We start from the raw sequence: 22,547 nt of genomic DNA on the forward strand, positions 1-22,547 counted from the left end.
AATCCATAGCACGGCTTGCCATAACTTTTTACCAAAACCCGACATCATATTACGCCCATTACCGTTAAAAAACTTCGAATAGGCTGAAATTAGAGAAATTGCCCGCGCCCCACATAAAAGATAACCGTCTAGTTCATGGAGATAACCAACCGCAATTAACAAATTGTATAACTTCTTGATGCATCAATTTTTTTTCTTTTAATGACATCTCTAAAGGCTGTAATTAGAAAACTTCTAATAAGAAAAAACAGAACTTTAATGACTTTTTATTTTATTTTGAATAAGATACAATACATTTGTGACAATTTTTCTAGCACAGAGGGACTAATTGTTAAGAGAGATACGTCCAATATATGTAAACCCATCAAATAAATCGGTTCTAAACTCAGGTGTGAAATGAAGTTTGAAAATGCGAGTTGCCAATAGGAAAAACAATGTTAAAAAGTACATAAACAGATAAAACAAAACCTTTGTCGACATCCTAATGAACAAAGCAAAATGAATATTTCTTCCTACAAGTTTAGGTAGAACAAAGCAAAGTACCAATTATGAACTTTTTCAACAAATTATTAAAGTTCTAACCTTCTAATTATTAACTTATCATGGCTTCTTATCCATCACCCAAACACTTACTCCAAAGTCTAAACTGAGTCAACATGAACACTTTAACTAAGATAGTCAACTTGTTGACAACTAATACAATTAGGAGTATATCGTATTATGAATCATTAAATATACCTTAAGTTATTACAATGATTACGACAAAAAATGAAAAGAAAAAAAAAAAAAGGTATCATGAATCACTTCAACAAGTTGAGCTACAACTAGACAACTAACAATTTTAGTTTGTGCGAAACGGATATGGGCCTAATACTGAACCCTTACGCACCTCTTGTTATAAGCTATAAATAGAAGATAAGTTTGCTCCTATCAAATCAATACGGAGTAATTTGTTAATTCTTGAAATGCCTAAATATTTATGTTAATTGAACGTTAGATCGACTTACATTTTTAGTAACATTTGACATAAAAAAAATATCAAGTATATTTTGGAATTATCTATATGAAGTTGATTTAAGTTTATCATTATTCATTGTATGCTAACCATATTAAAGAATTTTGTAGATCATCCAAATTAACATGTTGTTCGATGAATATTAGATCCGTCTATACATGTACCAGAAACAAATATACATGTATGTTTCAATTAATACTGTATTATTTATATAGTATTATTTCAGTTTTTAATAGAGAAGCACTGGATTATATATTTTGGTTGTTTGTCCAAAAACGTTGTTGATAGTTTAAACATAGTTGCCAACTTGCTTTTTCGTTATAACCGTTCTCATATCTTTATACTATCGTGTTTATATATTACAAGTATTTTCTGTTTTTCGAATGGCGATATCGGCATCATGAAGGACTTAACCACCTACGCAATCATATGCCACTCACATACACGTTAAGATCAAACCCAATTCGCGACGATGTTGGTAGTACCTTGAGGTTATAGTTTCAAGTCTTGTGGTAGACATACAGTAAAGGGCATTTGACCTGACCGTATCGAAGTGACTCCTCCAACCTTGAGGTTGTAGTTTCAAGTCCCGTGCTGGACAAAATTATATACATCGGGTGTGTGACTTTTCATTTCAAAAGAAAAAAATTTATATAATACTTAATTAATACTTGTACATTATTAAAATGAATATGAAAACCAAATTATCCGTATAACATAACATACGTTAATTTTAGTAACAAAACTGATTGCATTCAATCATTGATTATATTTCAATCTCTATCGGTAGTTGATAACAATAAACACGATAATTGCTCAATTTGAGTTCATACCTTTTCATACACACAATATATCTTCTATAAATACACACGTACACTAATCAAACCATCATCCACACCACTTACAAACATGAAGATGCAATTTAACAATGTGTTGTTCTTGATCAAGTTCATGACCATGCATTCCCTACTTGTACTCTCTGCTTCACAAGATTTCGATTTCTTCTACTTCGTTCAACAGGTATATATCTCATTTCGATTCATAAATCATAACTTCATTTATGTACTACACCTTTTGAGTTACAACATTTTTACCTAAGATCAATTTCAAACTAAATAAGTATTGCAGTTTACGAAATCAACTTAGATGATGTGCGATTATGATCGATAATCTCACGGAATATCAGTATAAACCGTGTATAAAATAGACAAAGTCAGTTTAAAGTTGATTACACCTTAAACATGAGATAATTTTGACCCTCAAAATTTGCGCTCAAGCTTCGCCATTGCCTTGATCGTAAACATATGATTCAAATGTGCGTGTTTTTAGTGGCCAGGATCATATTGTGATACAAAACAAGGTTGCTGCTACCCGAGTACCGGAAAGCCTCCATCCGATTTCGGGATTCATGGACTTTGGCCTAACAGAAACGATGGATCATATCCTTCCAATTGTGACTCTACGAACCCTTTCGATGTATCAAAGGTGATACTTAAAATATTTTATCATCTATCTACTAATAGTTTTAATAATGTATCAAAGGTGATACTTTAAATATTTTATCAGCCATCTAATAGTTTTAATAGCCCAAAGTAGTAGACTGCTGGTTGAGATTTGAGAATATGTATTATTGACAATCTAGATTGAATCCCATGATCTACAATTTGAGGGTTGCTTTTTCAAAAAAAAAAAATTTAATACCTTTGGTATGATATTATTCAATGAGAGATTAAGTATTGGATCATCTAAATTACAGATTTCAGACCTTACAAGTCAAATGCAGTCCGAATGGCCAACACTATCATGCCCAACTAACAACGGGCTAACGTTTTGGGGTCACGAGTGGGACAAACATGGAACTTGCTCTGAATCCGTTCTGAATCAACATGATTATTTTGCAACAACACTTAGTCTCAAAAATGAACTAAATCTCCTCCAAGCTCTTCAAAGTGCCGGTACAAAATATTTATACACTAATAAATGTTGTGACATTTACATTTTCATGCTATTGTCGTTATGAGCTTTGTTGCATATATATGTGATGACTAATTAACTATACGGATGCAGGAATTCAACCAAATGGGCAAAAGTATAGTCTTAGTAGCATAAAGAGCGCGATTACTCAAGCTAGTGGTTACACTCCATGGATCGAGTGTAATAATGATTCATCCGGTAACAGTCAATTATATCAAATCTACTTGTGTGTGAACTCATCGGCTTCACGTTTTATTCAGTGTCCGATTTTCCCAAAAGGAACTTGTGGTTCCTCTGTCGAGTTTCCTAAGTTCTAACCTACAATTTTTCTTGACTGTAACACCAAAAGATGTTTGTTTCTTTCACTTATTGTATTGTATCTATGTGGTTTTCCAGTTTGTAATGCACTATAAACTCTGTTACGGAGTATTAGAGATACGATATTTGCAACTTATTATTTTATCTTATTTTTTAAGTGTTCAATCCTTATTTTGACATGAATCACGATCAATAATTTGAACTCGATTGGCTTAATGTGCTTCATTTCGGTTGTTATTGATGAGTTCGTTAGCTACTGTATCGGTGGCACGGTTAGAGAGCCATTGCCACCACCGTTGTAAGCCACCGATACTAACGATCGCCCTTTGCCCCACGGTTGATCAACGCCATCCAACATGTCATTTTTCAGAACATTGAAGGACGATGAAAAATCAGATTAAACATTAAAATTAAAAAAATAAATTAAAAGAAATAAAAATCAAATATAACCGTTGTATCCTTCAATGGTTATAATTTTAATTTAACTATTTTTTTTCTTTTCAAAATACAATATTTTTCCAATATATACAACTTTATTTCATACATTTACTATCACTCAAATTATCGATAAAAAAGTTCTATTTTATATACGTTCGTAACTGAATAACTACGATTCAAAATATGAAGAAAGTGTAGCACTTGCAAATGCTTATAATCCTTTACAAGCTCTTGTTGCTATCTATTTTTTAGAAGAAGATGATGACAATAATGCAGTTGAGTCTATACCCAGAGCTCCTAGAAGTCATTTCCCAAGAGATAGTCAAGGAACGGCTAAACGACTGTTTGATGATTATTTTTCCGGCACACCCACTTTCCCGCATGATCGTTTCTGGAGACACTTCCGAATGAGCAAGTCTTTGTTTATCCATATATGTCGAGGTATACTAAATTTTAATCAAAAACGTATTCGTGATTATATTCGTTATTTTTTCCAAAAGCGGGATGCTACCGGTTTATATGGTTTTAATGTTTTTAAAAAACGCACGTCCGCTATACGACACTTAGCGTACGTTACACCCGATTTATTTTATAGGTATTTACAAATGGGCGAATCAACATCTTATAAATGTTTTGACAACTTTTGCAAAAGGTGTTACACTTATACTCGATCGAGTACATGAGAAAGCCAAATACACAAGATGTCGAGCATTTAATTTCAAAACATGAAGAGATACATAGTCTTTCGGGAATGCTCGAAGGTATTGTTTGTATACATTGGGCTTGAAGAACTTGTTCATGTGCTTGGAAAGGACAATATACGCAAGGTGATCATGGTCACCCAACAATAACGTTTAAGAGAGTGGCCTCGTCTGATAAATGGATTTGGCACGCTCTTTTGGCCCCGCAGGTTCAAACAACGACATCAACGTACTAACTCGGTCGAATTTATTTAATTAATATATTATTACAAAATGTGTCACAATTCACTAAAGGGTATTATTTAGCTGATGAAATTTATCCGAAATGCACAACACTTGCTAAATCGTTTAAAAGTACGTTTGTCCCAAAGGAAGAGAAAAACAAAAGATTCCAAGAGTCAGCAAGAAAAGATAGTGAACGAACTTTCGGTGTTATACTTCAAGGTCGTTTTTTAAATTGTAAAAGATCCTGATAGAGAATTCTATATCAGCAAAAATCAAAACAAATGTATACTTGCGTCCTCCTACACAATATGACAATCGAAGACAACGGACGTGCATTTTGTGGACTGGAGGAAGATTACTCACCGGCTCGTCATCTGCCACAATCAAACTTTCAAGAAAGGGTTGTAATAATATGCGAAAGGACAATGAACTATGAGATTCATCCATTCATCATTTTCTCCGAGAAATGCTTATCGAACATATTTGGAGTCTTTCACCGAACCACTGTATTCGATATAATCCATCATTGGGACTTTCAAACATTTCGGAACATGTCAATGATGAAGACGTAGATTAAGAAGAAGATGGAGATGAAAATGAAGAAGAGGATAAAGATGAAAAAGCCGGCGGAGATGAAAACGACGACGAACAGTAGTTTTTATATTTTTAATTATGTTTATATAATTGTATTTTTAATTTAATTTAGTTGTATTGTTTTTAACTTTAATGTTATATTATTTTGAATTAAGTAATGAAATATTTTAATGTTTAATAACTGTATTATAATTAATATTATAATCCATTTATTATATACAACAACAATAACAATACTTAATCTCGCATACATAATATAAATAATAATAATAAATTATTTATACATAATATAAATAAATAATATTACATATAATAATAATATAATAGAAGTGGGGTCAATGTGAGTGTGAAAATATATGTAATGGATACTAGTGTAGTGTGATGAGTTAGTAATAGGAAAGAAGTGATGACGTGACGTGTGATGACCCGTCCTAATCCATCTGGACGAATACATTACATTTGGTTACATCGCGAGGTACTTGACCTCTATATGATACATTTTACAAACATTGCATTCTTTTTTAAAAGGCAAACTTTCATTACAATGAAAGTTGACGGCATGCATACCATTTCATAATACATCTAACTATAATTGACTTAATAATAATCTTGATGAACTCAACGACTCGAATGCAACGTCTTTTGAAATATGTCAAGAATGACTCCAAGTAATATCTCTAAAATGAGCAAATGCACAGCGGAAGATTTCTTTCATACCTGAGAATAAACATGCTTTCAAGTGTCAACCAAAAGGTTGGTGAGTTCATTAGTTTATCAAAAACATTCATTTTCATCATTTTAATAGATCACAAGATTTCAAATATTTAATTGTACACGTAACCCGAGTACAAAATAACACGCGTAACCCGCGAATTAAAAATCATTCATATGGTGAACGCTTGATAACCGACTTAACTTTAAAGCATATAATATCCCCAAACAGAACCTCTCGTCTGTATAATAATAATAATCTCGAAGTACTAAAGCATCCGTACCCCGGATGGGACTTGTCGAGGTCCATAGATCTATCTTTAGGATTCGCGTCAATTAGGGGTCATACCCGTTTCCTAATTATTAGGTTACCAAGCTAAAAGGGGTGATATTCAATATTCATAATCCAGCCATCGAATGTAGTTTTTGATCACGTGTGTCTATTTCGTAAAACATAAGTAAAATCAGCGCATGTATTTTCAGTCCCAAAAATATATATTAAAAAGGAGTAATGAAACCCACAATAATGTATTTTGTAGTAAAAATACATATGACGACATTGAACAATGCAGGGTTGGCCTCGGATTCACGAACCTATATCATTTGTGTATATATATTAATACACATAATCGTAATCGAATAAGTTTATATATATAACCTATTATGTTATTATTTTTATATTAATAATATATTTATATTTCATATATTCCTTTCATATAATAAAATATTTTGTTATGTTATATGTGTTAAATATATATATTTATGTATTTCATTTGTTTATCAAAACAGTAGTTCAAATTATACTAAGTTAATATTAGTAAAAATAATGATAATAACATTAATAATATACTTATGTTAGTAATAACTCTATTAGTGATAATAACAATGATATTAATAATAATACTTGTAAAAATATTAATTTTACTGTTGATAATAGTTATGATATTGATTTTTAGTAATTACATAATAATAATACCCGTGATAATATAAATAATAATACTTATGTTAATAATAACAATTCTGTTATTTGTAAAAAGATACTAATACAAATATTTAAGAAAATAATAATAATTTGTATTATTTTCATAATGATAATGATAATAAACCTTTTCATCATAATGATAATAATATTAAAGTTTTAAAATTATTAATAATATCATAACTAATACTCATAATAATAATAATAATAATAGATATAATACTTATAATTATGATAATAATAATAATAATAATTATGTTACTTATAATAAAAATTATAATACTAATAATTATTATAATATTAGTAATTATAATAATAATAATACTAAAATGATAAAATTTATAATAATATTAATAATAATGGTTAGAATACTAATAATAACAATAACAATCATAATAATAATTATAATAAAATTAACAATTATAATCAAAATAACTAGTGATAATAATAAAAATAATAATTCTTAATGATAATATTAGTAATAACAATAATGATAATACTATTTAATCATATTTTTTTAAATGTTAGGAAATAATAACAATTATCATAGTAATAACAATAATTAGTAATAATAATAATAACAATAATAATAATAATAATAATAATAATAATAATAATAATAATAATAATAATAATAATAATAATAATAATAATAATAATAATAATAATAATAATAATAATAATAATAATAATAATAATAATAATAATAATAATAATAATAATAATAATAATAATAATAATAATAGATAATAGATAAAACTACCTTAAAGCTTTCCTAAAAAGAAATGGCAGAGACCGGGCTCGAACCCAAGACCTCTAAAATACCCACAAACACCTTAACCAGTCCCTCTGTTCCTGCTTTTCTAAACGATATCACGTTTTAATTTATTTAACCCATATTACTCATTAGTAACTGTTTCAGCCCAACCTTAATTTAGTTGGGTCTTCGGCCCAACTTCACTTAATCAGCCCAATCAGTTCACGAGTGAAATGTCCCGTTCATATCTATTATAAACGTTCCATATTAATTGATTTCGTTGCGAGATTTTGACCTCTATATGAGACGTTTTTCAAATACTGCATTCGATTTTAAAACAAACCATAACCTTTGTTTTATCGATAAAGGTTTAAAAATATTACGAAGATTATCAAATAATGATAATCTAAAATATAGCGTTTTCACACGATTATTACATAATGGTTTACAATAATATTACACATCAATTTAAGTCTTCGAATGCAGTTTTTAAACAATATTATACAAGCATGCTGACTCCTACTCTTGTCCATAAATTAGCATGCAACAGCGGAAGTTCTTAATAATCACCTGAGAATAAACATGCTTTAAACATCAATAAAAATATTGGTGAGTTATAGGTTTAATCTATATATTTATCAAATCATAATAATAGACCACAAGATTTTTATTTCCATTTTTCAATAACATGCAATCTGCATAAAAATCATTCATATGGTGAACACCTGGTAACCGGCATATACAAGATGCATATAGAATATCCCCATCATTCCGGGACACCCATCGGACATGATAAACTCGAAGTACTAAAGCATTCCAAATTCCAGAATGGGGGTTGTTTTTTTTTTTTTTTTTGAAAAGCAGAACATTTTATTTCATATATAAACATATATGGTACACAAATAGTAGCAGACGCCCATTGTGGGCATGAATACAACTCACATAGTGTTCATTCATAATTTTTACAAGATATTAAGATGCTAAGCTAGCAACCTAACATTTCGCTCGAACTTAGTTATGAAAGAAAAACTTGCGGGTTATGTAACCAATTATGCCAGTCGATTATCTTCTTCTTGCACCTCTTCGCAATCTAATCAAAGCTTTTAACTTGGATCTCATTCAGAGCTATCGGAGCAGTCCAACTCTTGTTTGAAAAAACTTTTTGGTTTCGGTTTTTCCAAATTAGGTAATTACACGTCCAAAGTAATGCCTGCCAAATGTATTTTCCTAAATCCGAGCTAGCTTGCCCCGTATCAATGAAGAGGTCTTCGAAATTTGTGAAAGGTACCCAACTTCGACCCCACCATTCGAAGATCTTATGCCATACATCATGAGAGTGTTTGCACGACATAAGGGAATGGTCGACCGATTCTATTGCATCATCACATAGAGGACAGCGCACCGAATTGAGGTCAACACCTCTCTTATCCAATTCCGTCATGACCGTGAGGCGTTTTCTCCTCGCTCTCCATACAAAGACCTCGATCTTTTCCAGAACCAAATAGTTGCGAAGTGTCTCCACGTTTCCCTGCCCCGGACTCAAAAGTTTCGTGTTGATTTGACTTGTTAGTGAACCTGTCGTGAATGCCCCGTTGCTGCACAAAGACCACCTCCAACCGTCGGCTTTTTGAGGCTGTAACCTGACCGAATCCATAAGCTTGTTTAACTTTTCCAATTCCCCACTTGCTCTACGACTAGGATTCCTCACGCACGCCCAATCACCAACCCATTTTGCACCCTCCATTCGCACCCTATCTTTAACCGACACCTGCAAATTATTATCTAGTCTCGCCAACCGTTTGAACTTGGATTTCAGCACCTCATTACCGATCCATAGGTCGTTCCAAAAATATGTCGATGCACCATCACCAATTTCTTTGATGAAGTAACTTTTGAAAGGAACACCCAATTCTTCGATCTCACCCCCTGCTTTTATTATGCTCATCCATAATGATCTATAAGAAGCACTACATGAAACGTTATTAGAGAAGAGACCACCGGAGTGGCCATAGATGCTAGAAATAACCTTGACCTACAATGAGGTAGTTTCGATATTGAACCTCCACCACCACTTGCCGATCAAACCCATGTTTTTCCCGACCCATTTGACCCAAGAAATTTTAGATTTATTACCCGACCCACCCCAAAAAAAGGAACGTCTTACACTCTCGAGTTTTTTTAAAACACATGGCGGGGCGCGGAAGAGCTAAAAGTAGTACAACGGGAGACTATTGAGAACCAATTTCACAAGGGTTAAACGTCCACCAAATGACACCGATCTAGCCCTCCAATCCAAAAGTCTTTTCTCGAATTTATTGATTACCGGTTTCCAACTTTCCAACTTCTTCATATTCGCACCAACGGGAAGGCCTAAGTAGATAAATGGTAGTGAACCAACATTGCAACCGTAAGAACTTGCCATGATCTCGACTTCATTATTGTCAACCCCAACCCCGAACAAGTTGCTTTTGTGATAGTTAACCGTAAGCCCGGAAGTTTGCTCAAAACACTTGAGAAGCTTCATTAGATTTTGAAAATTGCCCTTACTTCATATACCAAAAAAGATTGTATCATCCGCATATTGGAGGTGTGATATTGAAATTTTGTCACATCCCACCTCCACACCCGAAAACAAGCCATTTTTCACGGCCGATTTGGCAAGAGCATTTAGACCTTCCGCCGCTAATAAGAAGAGGAAGGGAGATAACGGATCCCCTTGCCTTACCCCCCGTTCAAGATTGAATTCTTTCTTGGGTGATCCATTTACAAGGACTGATAGTGATGCCGACATGAAACAAGAAAGAATCCACTTTTTCCACTTTGCCCCAAAACCCATTAAGCTCATGATCTCCATTAAAAAATCCTAATTTAGGCAATCGAACGCCTTCTCGAAATCGACTTTGAAAATGAGACTTTTCAATTTTTTGTGTTTTAAGAATTGAAGTGTCTCATTTGCAATTAACGCACCATCTATAATATTTCTACCCCTTATAAATGCACTTTGCTCATATCCGACGAGGTTTGGAACCACTTTCCTAAGATGATTAGAAAGGAGCTTGGCGATGACCTTGTAGTAACTACCGATAAGACTTATCGGGCGATACTCATTTAAGCACGTTGGATCCGTCTTCTTAGGGACAAGAGTGATGAAAGAAGTGTTGCACCCTTTTGAAATTTTGCCACATTCCCAAAACCCATTAATTGCTTCAAATAAGTCCGCCTTAATAATGTTCCAAAACTTTTTGTAGAAACCCATATTGATTCCGTCCGGCCCAGGAGCTTTTGAGCTTCCACATTCCCGCACCGAGTCCCAAATTTCAGACTCACTGAATTTTTCTTCAAGCATAATAGATTCGGTAACAGTGATCTGCTGGACAGCAGGCCCATTTTCAAAAGTTTCGGCCCAACCCAACAGCGAAGGCCTTCTGCCATTTTTCTGTTTAAAGATTTCGCAGTAGTGAGTGTACACCGTATCCTTCACCACACATGGAGTTTCATTCCATTCGTCGTTTATGTTCAAACCTCGGATATTGCATTTATTGTATTTTCGTCGAATGGACGCGTGGAAGTAACGCGTGTTCTCATCCCCTTCCAATACCCACCGAATCCGAGCCTTCTGCTTCAACATGCTTGATTTTATTTTTTCTTTTTCAATCCAAAGTTTACGTGTCTCCAACCAATATTTACGATCCTCATCACTTAGGAGACCATTTTCAGCAAGCAATTCATAGTTAGTCGCTTTCACTTTTAAGTCCCCAATTACACTATCTAGCCCCCCAAACTCTTTCTTACTCCAACACTTAAAATCTTGCTTAACATTTTTTAGCTTATCTCTAAACAAACAATCTTTTCGCGATCCCTTAACCGGTTTATCCCATGCTTCTTGAACAACACAATCTACACCCATTTTATTAAACCACTCGTCAAAAACTTTAAATGGTTTCGGACCATAATCAATCACCTTATCCTTTAGGATTAGAGGACAACGATCCGATTCCCGTCTATCTAATGAGATAACCTAGAAATCTAACCACAAGCCAATAAATTAATCGTTCACAAGGAAACGGTCTAACTTGCTAAATTTTGTGCCATCGTCGCTAATACGTGTGAACTTTCTCTCGTTGATAGGTATCTCGATAAGATTATTTCTTAGAATGAACTCATTAAAGCATGCTGCACGAGATTGGTGGAAGGTGCAGTTTAACCATTCCGATTGATCCCTAACTTCATTGAAGTCACCACATAAAATCCAAGCCGAGTTGATGTTGCCTATGATGCCGTCTAAGGAGTGCCATATTTCCTTCTTTTTCCCATCATTGTGTGGACCATAGACATTAACAATTATCATTTCATGTCCGGAGCCACGCCAATTACCTCGAATTGCTAAAAAAAACTCATTACACAATGCACTTGTAGCCGTGAAACAACTAGTATCCCAAATCAAAAGTAGACCTCCTGAGTTTCCTACAGCTTCCTTTTGAATGTAACTACAATTTTCACTACCTCAAAGTGCCTGAATCCAACTATCATTCAAGTTTCTACACTTGGTTTCTTGAAAAGCCGCGATGCTAGGTTTTTCATTGAAACAAATGCCCTTTACCCACCCGAACTTGCCCTTAACCCCAAAACCACGAACGTTTATTGATAAAATCTTCATAATTGACAATTAAAAAATGAGACAGAATCGTGAGAAACTTACTGAGGGTTGAGGTTGGACCACCTCAACCCAATTTGCTCCCCAAATTCTCTTAGCTCGTATTGCTGACCGAGTTACCCCTTGAATTGTCCAACCCAATTGTCGAATTAGTCTTCGAATGCTGCTTCCTGTTCTTCAATTTTTTTCGCACATGTTCTACACTTCTGTCGAGTATCGCCTGCCGAACCATTACCCTCTTTCGCGAAAATCTTCATTTTTTTTAATTCTAGTCGATGCCTTTAGATTCCCCAATGCATTTAGGTAGCAGCCATTACAGATCGAGATATCTCCAGATACTGAACGAGAGCTATTTCGAGAAGAGGGTTTAATTCCTTTGTTCTCAATGACCTCGTTATTAAGCCCAATTTTAGTTTTACCAGTATCCATAAATTCAAGCCCACAAGCGTGTTTTTCTATTGGGCCTTGTGGCCCTAAATTAATAGGCCCATTAACCCCCATATCCATCGAATTAATATTCACCATCATCTTATTATTTGCCAGATTAGATGGGTTACACCTATCCGTGGCCCACTGACCACCTGCCCCACGCGCCGTTTTTTCCACATCATTATGAATCTTGGGACTAGGGTTAGGACTGCTACTACTCATTGTTTCTGCAACAACTTCTTCATCTTCCCCAAAAAGGTTGTTGAGCCCAACACATCCTGACTCTTGATCTTCTTGGACGACTGGAATGTTCCTGCCCGGTGTACCGGAGATTTTTCCGGTATCATCCTTCAACAAAATTTTAACTGAATCCGAATTATCTTTCATCCCAGGATTTGTTTCAGGAATCTTACAGTTTTCAAAATCATCATAATCAACTTTGTCTTCAAAAGAGGACCCAAGAAAGTCGTCACTACACGAAACATCATCTGAATCCATCATGTCGGATCCGTAATATGAGCTAGCGGATTCGTCATCACTCTCAATCTCCTCCATTCCAAAAACAGGAAAAGTCTTTTCCTCTTCTTTGACATTTACAAAATAGGTATTTGATTTGTGATTGAGTTTTAGCGAGTCATCCACAATGTCTGGATTGATTAACTTGACAAAGTCCTTGGCGTGTGATAATTTTTGGTTTCCGATTAGAGTACAATTGTCAAGCTCATAAATCGTGCCCCACCACTCAGCAATTGAACTGAATGTTTGTTCAGTCCAGCAGTGTACCGGCACCCCCGTAATCCTAAGCCATGCCATCCTACCGTCAGGCCAACTTTTTGCGTCCCACATGCATACCTTGTGTAACCACTTCTTTAGAGGGTGATTGGCTTGGTTGACCACGTTACTAGCCACCTCCTGTGAGTCGAAGACGATCAAGATACTAAGAACACCAAGAAGTTTAACCTGCAGATCATAAAACCCCTCTTCTTTGCAAATCAAATCAAAGTTTTTTAGGATATCCTTATTACGAGCTTCACAAATAATCGCACTCTTGAGTAAATCTTCATTGTTGTATTTGTCGACCACCACAATTTTTTCCTTTGGTTTATCCATGTTGACATCCACATTGTTACCCTTCATATTATTGTTGTTTTTCAATTTAGACCATAGGTCTTCTGTCCCTTTCTTGTTACCCACCACGTCGCTGAAGCATCTTCTATCCTGGAATTTGTTTCCCACATGTCCGCCCAAAGAAGGCCAGGGATCCTGCATTCTTGCCTTCGATAACCCTTTTTCCCCTTCATCACCAATAGGTTTACGCACCGTAGCCTTAAAAACCCTAATGGGGTTATCATTAAACTTGATGCTTTCGAGTTTCTTCAACATTCTGTCACCATCTCTAACTTCCGCAAATCTTACGAACGCAAATCTTGCACCGTTACGAAGTTTTTTACCTGCGATGTATACGTCACGCACAGCCCCATAGGGTTTGAAAGTTCTCCAAAGATAGACGACCCTCCAATCTTCTGGGAAGTTGAATAACATGAACGATGTGAGATCGTTTCGGTTTGACCACTTGTGTTGATGCCCATAGTCTCTGCCGTTGTACCTCTCCCGAGTTCTAGCCGCACCTACCCTCTCATTCCTCTCTTTCTTGAAGTTGTTTCTCTCTCTAGTTTCTCTCTCACACATTGTTTCTCATTTTTGTCGGAAATCAGAATGGGGGTTGTTAGTTCCCGTAAATCTACCTTTAGGATTCGCGTCAATTAGGGGCCAGTTCCCTAATTCTTAGGCTACCAAGCTAAAAGGGGCATATTCGATTTCGAACATTCAACCATAAAATGTAGTTTCACGTACTTGTGTCTATTTTGTAAAACATTTATAAAACTGCATGTATTCTCATCCCAAAAATATTAGATTTTAAAAGTGAGACTATAACTCACTTTCACAGATTTTTACTTTGCCGGAAATAAGACTTGACCACTGGTCGATTCACGAACCTATAACAAATATGTACAAATATATCAAAGTATGTTTAAAATATATTTACAACATTTTTATTACGTTTTAATGATTTGAGTTTGTTAAGTCAGGAGTCCTCATTAGTAACCTACAACTAGTTGTCCAAAGTTAGATGTACATAAATAAAGCAATATATATTATCTCGAATCAATCCACGACCCAGTGTCTACAAGTCTCAGACTCGATCACAACTCAAAATATATATATTATTTTGGAATCAACCTCAACCCTGTATACCTAACTCAAGCATTACTGCATATAGAGTGTCTATGGTTGTTCTGAAATATATATATATATATATATATATATATATATATATATATATATATATATAGGTCGATATGATATGTTAAAACATTGTATTCGTGTCTATGGTATCCCAAGATTACATAATATATGTTAGAATACATGTATAATAATATATAAGTTAGTTAAGTTATGGTTAGTCTAGATTTGTTACAAAATTTTCGAAGCTAAAATTAGCAAATTTATCCAATTTTGTTTTACCCGTCATTTCTTCATTTCAAATCCGTTTTGAGTGATTCAAGTTGCTATGGTTTCACAATGAACTGAAATTTATGAAACTAAACAGAAAAAGTATAAGTTTATAGTCAGAAATACATGTTACAAGTCATTTTTTAAAGAGGTAGTCATTTCCGTCGAAAAAAACGACATCTTGATGACAATATTGAAAAACATACTTCAACTTTGTGTTTAACCATGATTTTTGGATATAGTATCATATTCATATGAAATATTATTTTTCTAGAAAACAAACTTCCAATTCAAAGATTAAGATAGTTTTTATTTTTCTAACCCAAAACAGCCCCCGGTTTCACTACGAAGGCGTATGTCCGGTTTTACGGTGTTTTTTGTGTTTCCAGGTTTTAAATCATTAAGTTAGCATATCATATAGATATATAACATGTGTTTAGTTGATTTTAAAAGTCAAGTTAGAAGATTAACTTTGTTTGCGAACAAGTTTAGAATTAACTAAACTATGTTCTAGTGATTACATGTTCAAATCTTCGAATAGGATAGTTTTATATATATGAATCGAATGATGTTATGAACATCATTAATACCTCAATTGTAGTAGGTAAACCTACTGGAAATGATGAAAAATAAACTTGAGCTTCAAAGGATCTTCGATGGCTTGGAAGTTCTTGAAGTAGAATCATGACACGAAAACAAGTTCAAGTAAGATTACTACTTGAATTAAGATAGTTATGTTTATAGAAATTGAACCAAAGCTTGAATATGATTATTACCTTTGATTTAGAATGAAAACCTACTAAGATTAACAAAAGTTTCTTGATCTTGGATGATTACTTGGAATGGATTTGAAAGCTTGGAAGTAATCTAGCAAGTTTGAAAGATTTATTGAAGTGTTCTTGAATGGTTGTTTTTATGATGATTAAAGCTTGTAATTGAAGATAAAAGATGGTGAAAATGTTTGGAGATGATCAAGTATGATGTTAGGAGTATTTTGAGAGAGAATTTGGAGTGTAAGTATGAGAAAATGGAATGGAAAAATGAGGTGAAATCATAAAAACGTTTTTACTCATTATAAAGAAAGAAAAGATTATTAAGTTTGTTTTCTTGCTAAATAATTCATGCAAGTTGACAAATGGTTGGTTCCACATGTTCCTTAATCATTTAAGGCTACAAAGGAGCAGATTTGTATGTGTATATACCAATAGTGTGTACATCTAGGAGTTGGGTATTGTACGAGTACTAATACGGTTGCATATGAGTAGAATTGTTGATGAAAATGAATGAGGATGTAATTGTAAGCATTTTTGTTAAGTAGAAGTACTTTGATATGTGTCTTGAAGTCCTTCAAAAGTGTACTAATACATCTAAATACACTACATGTATATACATTTTAACTGAGTCGTTAAGTCATCGTTAGTCGTTACATGTAAGTGTTGTTTTGAAACCTTTAAGTTAACGATCTTGTTAAATGTAATTAATTCATTGTTATTATACTTAAATGAGATGTTAAATTGTTATGTTAACATGATAACATGGTGTATGAATATATCTTAACATCATATATATATATATGTTAAAATACTATTACAACGATAATCGTTACATATATATATTGTTTCGAAATCCTTAAGTTAGTAGTCTCATCTTACTTGTATAGTTCATTGTTAATACACTCAATGATATACTTAATTATCATTTTATCATGTTAAATATAGTATATCAATATCTTAATACAATACATATGTATTTAGTAAGACGTTGTTATAACGATAATCGTTATGTATATCGTTTCGAGCTTCATAATTCAATATTCTCATTTTTTATGTATATCACACATTGTTAATATACTTAGTGAGATACTTACTTATCATAATCTTATGTTAACCATATATATGTCCATATATATATATCATCATGTCGTTTTTACAAGTTTTAACGTTCGTGAATCGCTGGTCAACTTGGGTGGTCAATTGTCTACATGAAACTCATTTCAAATAATCATGTCTTAACAAGTTTGATTGGTTAACATGTTAGAAACATTTAATCATGCAAATATAGTTTTCATTTAATATATAATCATGGAATAATCATGGAAAAGTTCGGGTCACTACAGTACCTAGCCGTTAAATAAATTTAGGCCCGAAATTTTAAGCGGTTGAAGGTGTTGACACATCTTCTGGAAATAAGTGCAGGTATTTCTTCTTTATCTGGTCTTCATGTTCCCGGGTGAAATCAGGTCCTCTACGAGTATTCCATCGAACCTTAACAATTGGTATCTTGTTTTATTTAAGCCTTTTAACCTTACGATCCATTATTTCGACGGGTTCTTCGATGAATTGAAGTTTTTCATTGATTTGGATTTCGTCTAGCGGAATAGTGAGATCTTCTTTAGCAAAACATTTCTTCAAATTCGAGACGTGGAAAGTGTTATGTACAGCCGCGAGTTGTTGAGGTAACTCAAGTCGGTAAGCTACTGGTCCGACACGATCTATAATCTTGAATGGCCCTATGTATCTTGGATTTAGTTTCCCCCGTTTACCAAATCGAACAACACCTTTCCAAGGTGAAACCTTAAGCATGACCATCTCTCCAATTTCAAATTCTATATCTTTTCTTTTAATGTCCGCGTAGCTCTTTTGTCGACTTTGGGCGGTTTTTAACCGTTGTTGAATCTGGATGATCTTCTTGGTAGTTTCTTGAATTATCTCCGGACCTGTAATTTGTCTATCTCCAACTTCACTCCAACAAATCGGAGACCTGCACTTTATACCATAAAGTGCCTCAAACGGTGCGATCTCAATACTCGAGTGGTAACTGTTGTTGTAGGAAAACTCTGCTAACGGTAGGTGTCGATCCTAACTGTTTCCAAAATCAATAACACATGCTCGTAGCATGTCTTCAAGCGTTTGTATCGTCCTTTTGCTCTGCCCATCAGTCTATGGATGATAGACAGTACTCATGTCTAGACGAGTTCCTAATGCTTGTTGTAATGTCTGCCAAAACCTTGAAACAAATCTGCCATCCCTATTAGAGATAATAGAGATTGGTATTCCATGTCTGGAGACAACTTCTTTCAAGTATAATCGTACCAACTTCTCCATTTTGTCATCTTCTCTCATTGACAGAAAATGTGCTCATTTGGTGAGACGATTGAGTGTTACCCAAATAGTATCATAACCACTTGCAGTCCTTGGCAATTTAGTAATGAAATCCATGGTAATGTTTTCCCATTTCCATTCCGGGATTTCAGGTTGTTGAAGTAGACCTGATGGTTTTTGATGTTCAGCTTTGACCTTAGAACACGTCAAACATTATCCCACATATCTAGCAATACCGGCTTTCATACCTGGCCACCAAAAGTGCTTCTTGAGATCTTTGTACATCTTTCCCGCTCCGGGATGTATTGAGTATATGGTTTTATGTGCTTCCTTAAGTACCATTTCTCTCACATCTCCAAACTTTGGTACCCAAATTCTTTCAGCCCTATACCGGGTTCCATCTTCCCGAATATTAAGATGTTTCTTCGATCCTTTGGGTATTTCATTCTTCAAATTTCCCTCTTTTAAAACTCCCTGTTGCTCCTCCTTTATTTGGGTAGTAAGGTTAGTATGAATAATTATATTCATAGCTTTTACTTGTATAGGTTCTCTATCCTTTCTGCTCAAGGCGTCGGCTACCACATTTGCCTTCCCCGGGTGGTAACGAATCTAAAAGTCGTAATCATTCAACAGTTCAATCCACCTACGCTGTCTCATGTTCAGTTGTTTCTGATTAAATATATGTTGGAGACTTTTGTGGTCGGTATATATAATACTTTTGACCCCATATAAGTAGTGCCTCCAAGTCTTTAATGCAAAAACAACAGCGCCCAATTCCAAATCATGAGTCGTATAATTTTGCTCGTGAATCTTCAATTGTCTGGACGCATAAGCAATTACCTTCATTCGTTGCATTAATACACAGCTGAGGCCTTGCTTTGAGGCGTCACAATATATCACAAAATCATCATTCCCTTTAGGCAATGACAATATAGGTGCCGTAGTTAACTTTTTCTTCAATAATTGAAACGCTTTCTCTTGCTCATCCTTCCATTCAAATTTCTTCCCTTTATGCGTTAATGCAGTCAAGGGTTTTGCTATTTTGGAAAAATCTTAGATGAACCTTCTGTAGTAACCAGCCAGTCCTAAAAATTGGCGTATATGCTTCAGAGTTTACGGGGTTTCCCACTTTTCAACAGTTTCAATATTTGCTGGATCCACCTGAATACCTTCTTTGTTCACTATGTGTCCGAGGAATTGAACTTCTTCCAACCAAAATGCACACTTTGAAAACTTAGCGTACAGTTTTTCTTTCCTCAACAAATCTAGCACTTTTCTCAAATGTTCTTCGTGCTCTTGATCATTCTTTGAGTAGATAAGTATATCATCAATGAAAATAATGACAAACTTGTTAAGATATGGTCCACACACTCGGTTTATAAGGTCCATGAACACAGCTGGTGCGTTAGTCAAACCAAATGGCATAACCATAAACTCGTAATGACCGTAACGCGTCCTAAAAGCTATTTTCGGAATATCATCCTCCTTCACCCGCATTTGATGATATTCAGAACGTAAATCGATCTTCGAATAAACCGACGAGCCTTGTAGTTGATCAAATAAGTCATCGATTCTCGGTAGTGGGTAACGGTTCTTGATGGTAAGTTTGTTCAACTCTCAGTAGTCGATACACAACCTGAATGTACCATCCTTCTTTTTGACAAACAAAACAGGAGCTCCCCATGGTGATGTGCTTGGTCATATGAAACCACGCTCTAAAAGTTCTTGTAATTGGCTTTGGAGTTCCTTCATTTTGCTAGGTGCGAGTCTGTATGGAGCACGAGCTATTAGTGCAGCTCCTGGCACAAGATCTATTTGAAATTCAACAGATCGGTGTGGAGGTAGTCCCGGTAATTCTTTCGGAAATACATCGGGAAATTCTTTTGTGACGGGAACATCATTGATGTTCTTTTCTTCGGTATTAACTTTCTCGACGTGTGCTAGAATGGCATAGCAACCTTTTCTTATTAGTTTTTGTGCCTTCGGGTTACTAATAAGATTTAACTTCGCGTTGCTCTTTTCTCCGTACACCATTAAGGGTTTTCCTTTTTCGCGCATGATGCGAATCGCATTTTTATAACAAACGATCTCTGCTTTCACCTCTTTCAACCAGTCCATGCCGATTATCATATCAAAACTCCCTAACTCTACTGGTATCAAATCAATCTTAAACGTTTCGCTAACCAGTTTAATTTCTCGATTCTGACATATATTATCTGCTGAAGTTAATTTACCGTTTGTTAATTCGAGTAAAAATTTACTATCCAAAGGCGTCAATGGACAACTTAATTTAGCACAAAAATCTCTACTCATATAGCTTCTATTCGCACCCGAATCAAATAAAACATAAGCAGATTTATTGTCAATGAGAAACGTACCGTAACAAGCTCCGGGTCTTCTTGCGCTTCTGCCGCATTAATATTGAAAACTCTTCCACGACTTTGCCCATTATTTTTCCCTGGGTTCAGGCAATTACTCCTAATATGACCCGGTTTTCCACATCCATAAAAACAAAGGCAGCATTACTTGTTTCGACATTATCTGTTCTTTTATTTATGTTATTTATTGGGCCGTAGACCTCACACTTTCTCGCACTATGGCCAGTTCTTTTACACTTGGTACAAAATGTCGTGCAGAACTCATTCTGGTGGTACTCTTCACACTTTTGGCATTTTTGGTTTTTGTTGCCATTCTTGTTGTTGAGATGGTTGTTGGGATTTTTATTGTTGTTGAAATGATTGTTGTAGTTGTTGTTGTTGTTGGGACATTTGTTGAAGTTATTGTTAGGATTGCGGTTATTGTTACGATTGTTGTTGCGGTTGTTATGATTGTTATTGTGATTGTTGTTGTGATTATTGTTGTTGTATTGGTGACCCTTGTCTCTGGTTTCTTCCCACTTTCTCTTGACCTGTTTCATGTTGGCCTCTTCGACCGCCTGCTCCTTAATCCTTCCCTCAATCTGGTTTACTAGTTTGTGAGCCATACGGCTTGCCTTTTGTATGGATGCGGGCTCGTGTGAACTCACATCTTCTTGAATCCTTTCCGGTAACCCTTTTATAAATGCGTCGATCTTCTCTTCTTCGTCTTCGAACGTTCTGGGACACAATAGGCACAACTCTGTGAATCATTGTTCGTACGTGGTGATATCAAAACCTTGCATTTGTAATCCTCTAAGCTCTACCTTGAGCTTATTGACCTCGTTTCTGGGACGATACTACTCGTTCATCAAGTGCTTGAATGCTGACCACGGTAGTGCGTAAGCAGCATCTTGTCCTACCTGCTCGAGATAGGTATTCCACCATGTTAACGCAGTACCTGTGAAGGTATGCGTAGCGTACTTTACTTTGTCTTCTTCAGTACATTTACTTATGGCAAACACCGATTCAACCTTCTCGGTCCACCGTTTCAATCCGATTGGACCCCCGGTTCCATCAAATTTCAAAGGTTTGTAGGCAGTGAATTCTTTGTAGGAGCATCCTACACGATTTCTTGTGGAATTAGTTTCACTGCTAGAACCAGAGTTATTGTTGTTATTTTGCATTGCGTCCTGCACTGCGGCTATGTTCGCAGCAAGGAAAACACGGAAGTCTTCCTCGCTCATGTTCAAGTTCTGACGAGTAGTCGGTGCCATTTCCTTCAAAAATAGTCAAAAGAATTAAGTTAACCATATAGAATATTAAGAGTAGTCAATAGTATTTCGTAGCATAATATGAACTTATTTATAAAAGCTTTTTCTTCATATTAGCGTTTTATAAGTTTTAATTTGGGTAGTACCTACCCGTTAAGTTCATACTTAGTAGCTAACATACAATTCAACTACTACAATTCTATATGAAAAACTGATTACAATAAATTTCACGTTCAAACTTTTTTACAGTATTTTACAAATTTACATTACCGCTATTTTACATATAGCATAAAATATAGTACACAATAACTTTGATACAAAACAGTTGTGACAATAATCCTAGTTAATACGCAAGTTGTTCAACAAAGGCAATAAAAACACGTAATTCATAAGTCCAGAAACAAGTCATGCATTCTGGTTGTACTAATATTATTTCCCATCCTTGGTTATGTGGCAGATAACCATTGTGACAGTTAGCTAGGCAGCATGTTGTAACGTCGTCAAAAGGA

The 22,547-nt window shown here is 34.7% G+C and overlaps 2 protein-coding genes across 2 annotated transcripts; one reads left to right on the forward strand and one right to left on the reverse strand.

Moving 5' to 3' along the window:
- The first annotated feature begins 1,924 nt into the window (after positions 1-1,924).
- LOC139872978 (extracellular ribonuclease LE-like) lies at positions 1,925-3,318 on the forward strand. The gene is made up of 4 exons (XM_071860908.1): positions 1,925-2,035; positions 2,345-2,500; positions 2,772-2,970; positions 3,083-3,318. Exons 1-4 carry the CDS (start codon positions 1,925-1,927, stop codon positions 3,304-3,306), a joined length of 690 nt encoding a protein of 229 aa, XP_071717009.1. The 3' UTR covers positions 3,307-3,318.
- Positions 3,319-8,802: 5,484 nt separating this feature from the next.
- Positions 8,803-9,817, reverse strand: LOC139870634 (uncharacterized). Its single transcript, XM_071858414.1, has 2 exons — positions 9,739-9,817; positions 8,803-9,638 (listed from the first exon to the last, which is right to left on the reverse strand). The coding sequence occupies exons 1-2, from the start codon at positions 9,815-9,817 to the stop codon at positions 8,803-8,805; spliced, it is 915 nt and encodes a 304-aa protein (XP_071714515.1).
- Positions 9,818-22,547: the final 12,730 nt, after the last annotated feature.

The sequence above is a fragment of the Rutidosis leptorrhynchoides genome, chromosome 10, assembly GCF_046630445.1.
Source record: "Rutidosis leptorrhynchoides isolate AG116_Rl617_1_P2 chromosome 10, CSIRO_AGI_Rlap_v1, whole genome shotgun sequence".
Lineage (NCBI taxonomy): Eukaryota > Viridiplantae > Streptophyta > Magnoliopsida > Asterales > Asteraceae > Rutidosis > Rutidosis leptorrhynchoides.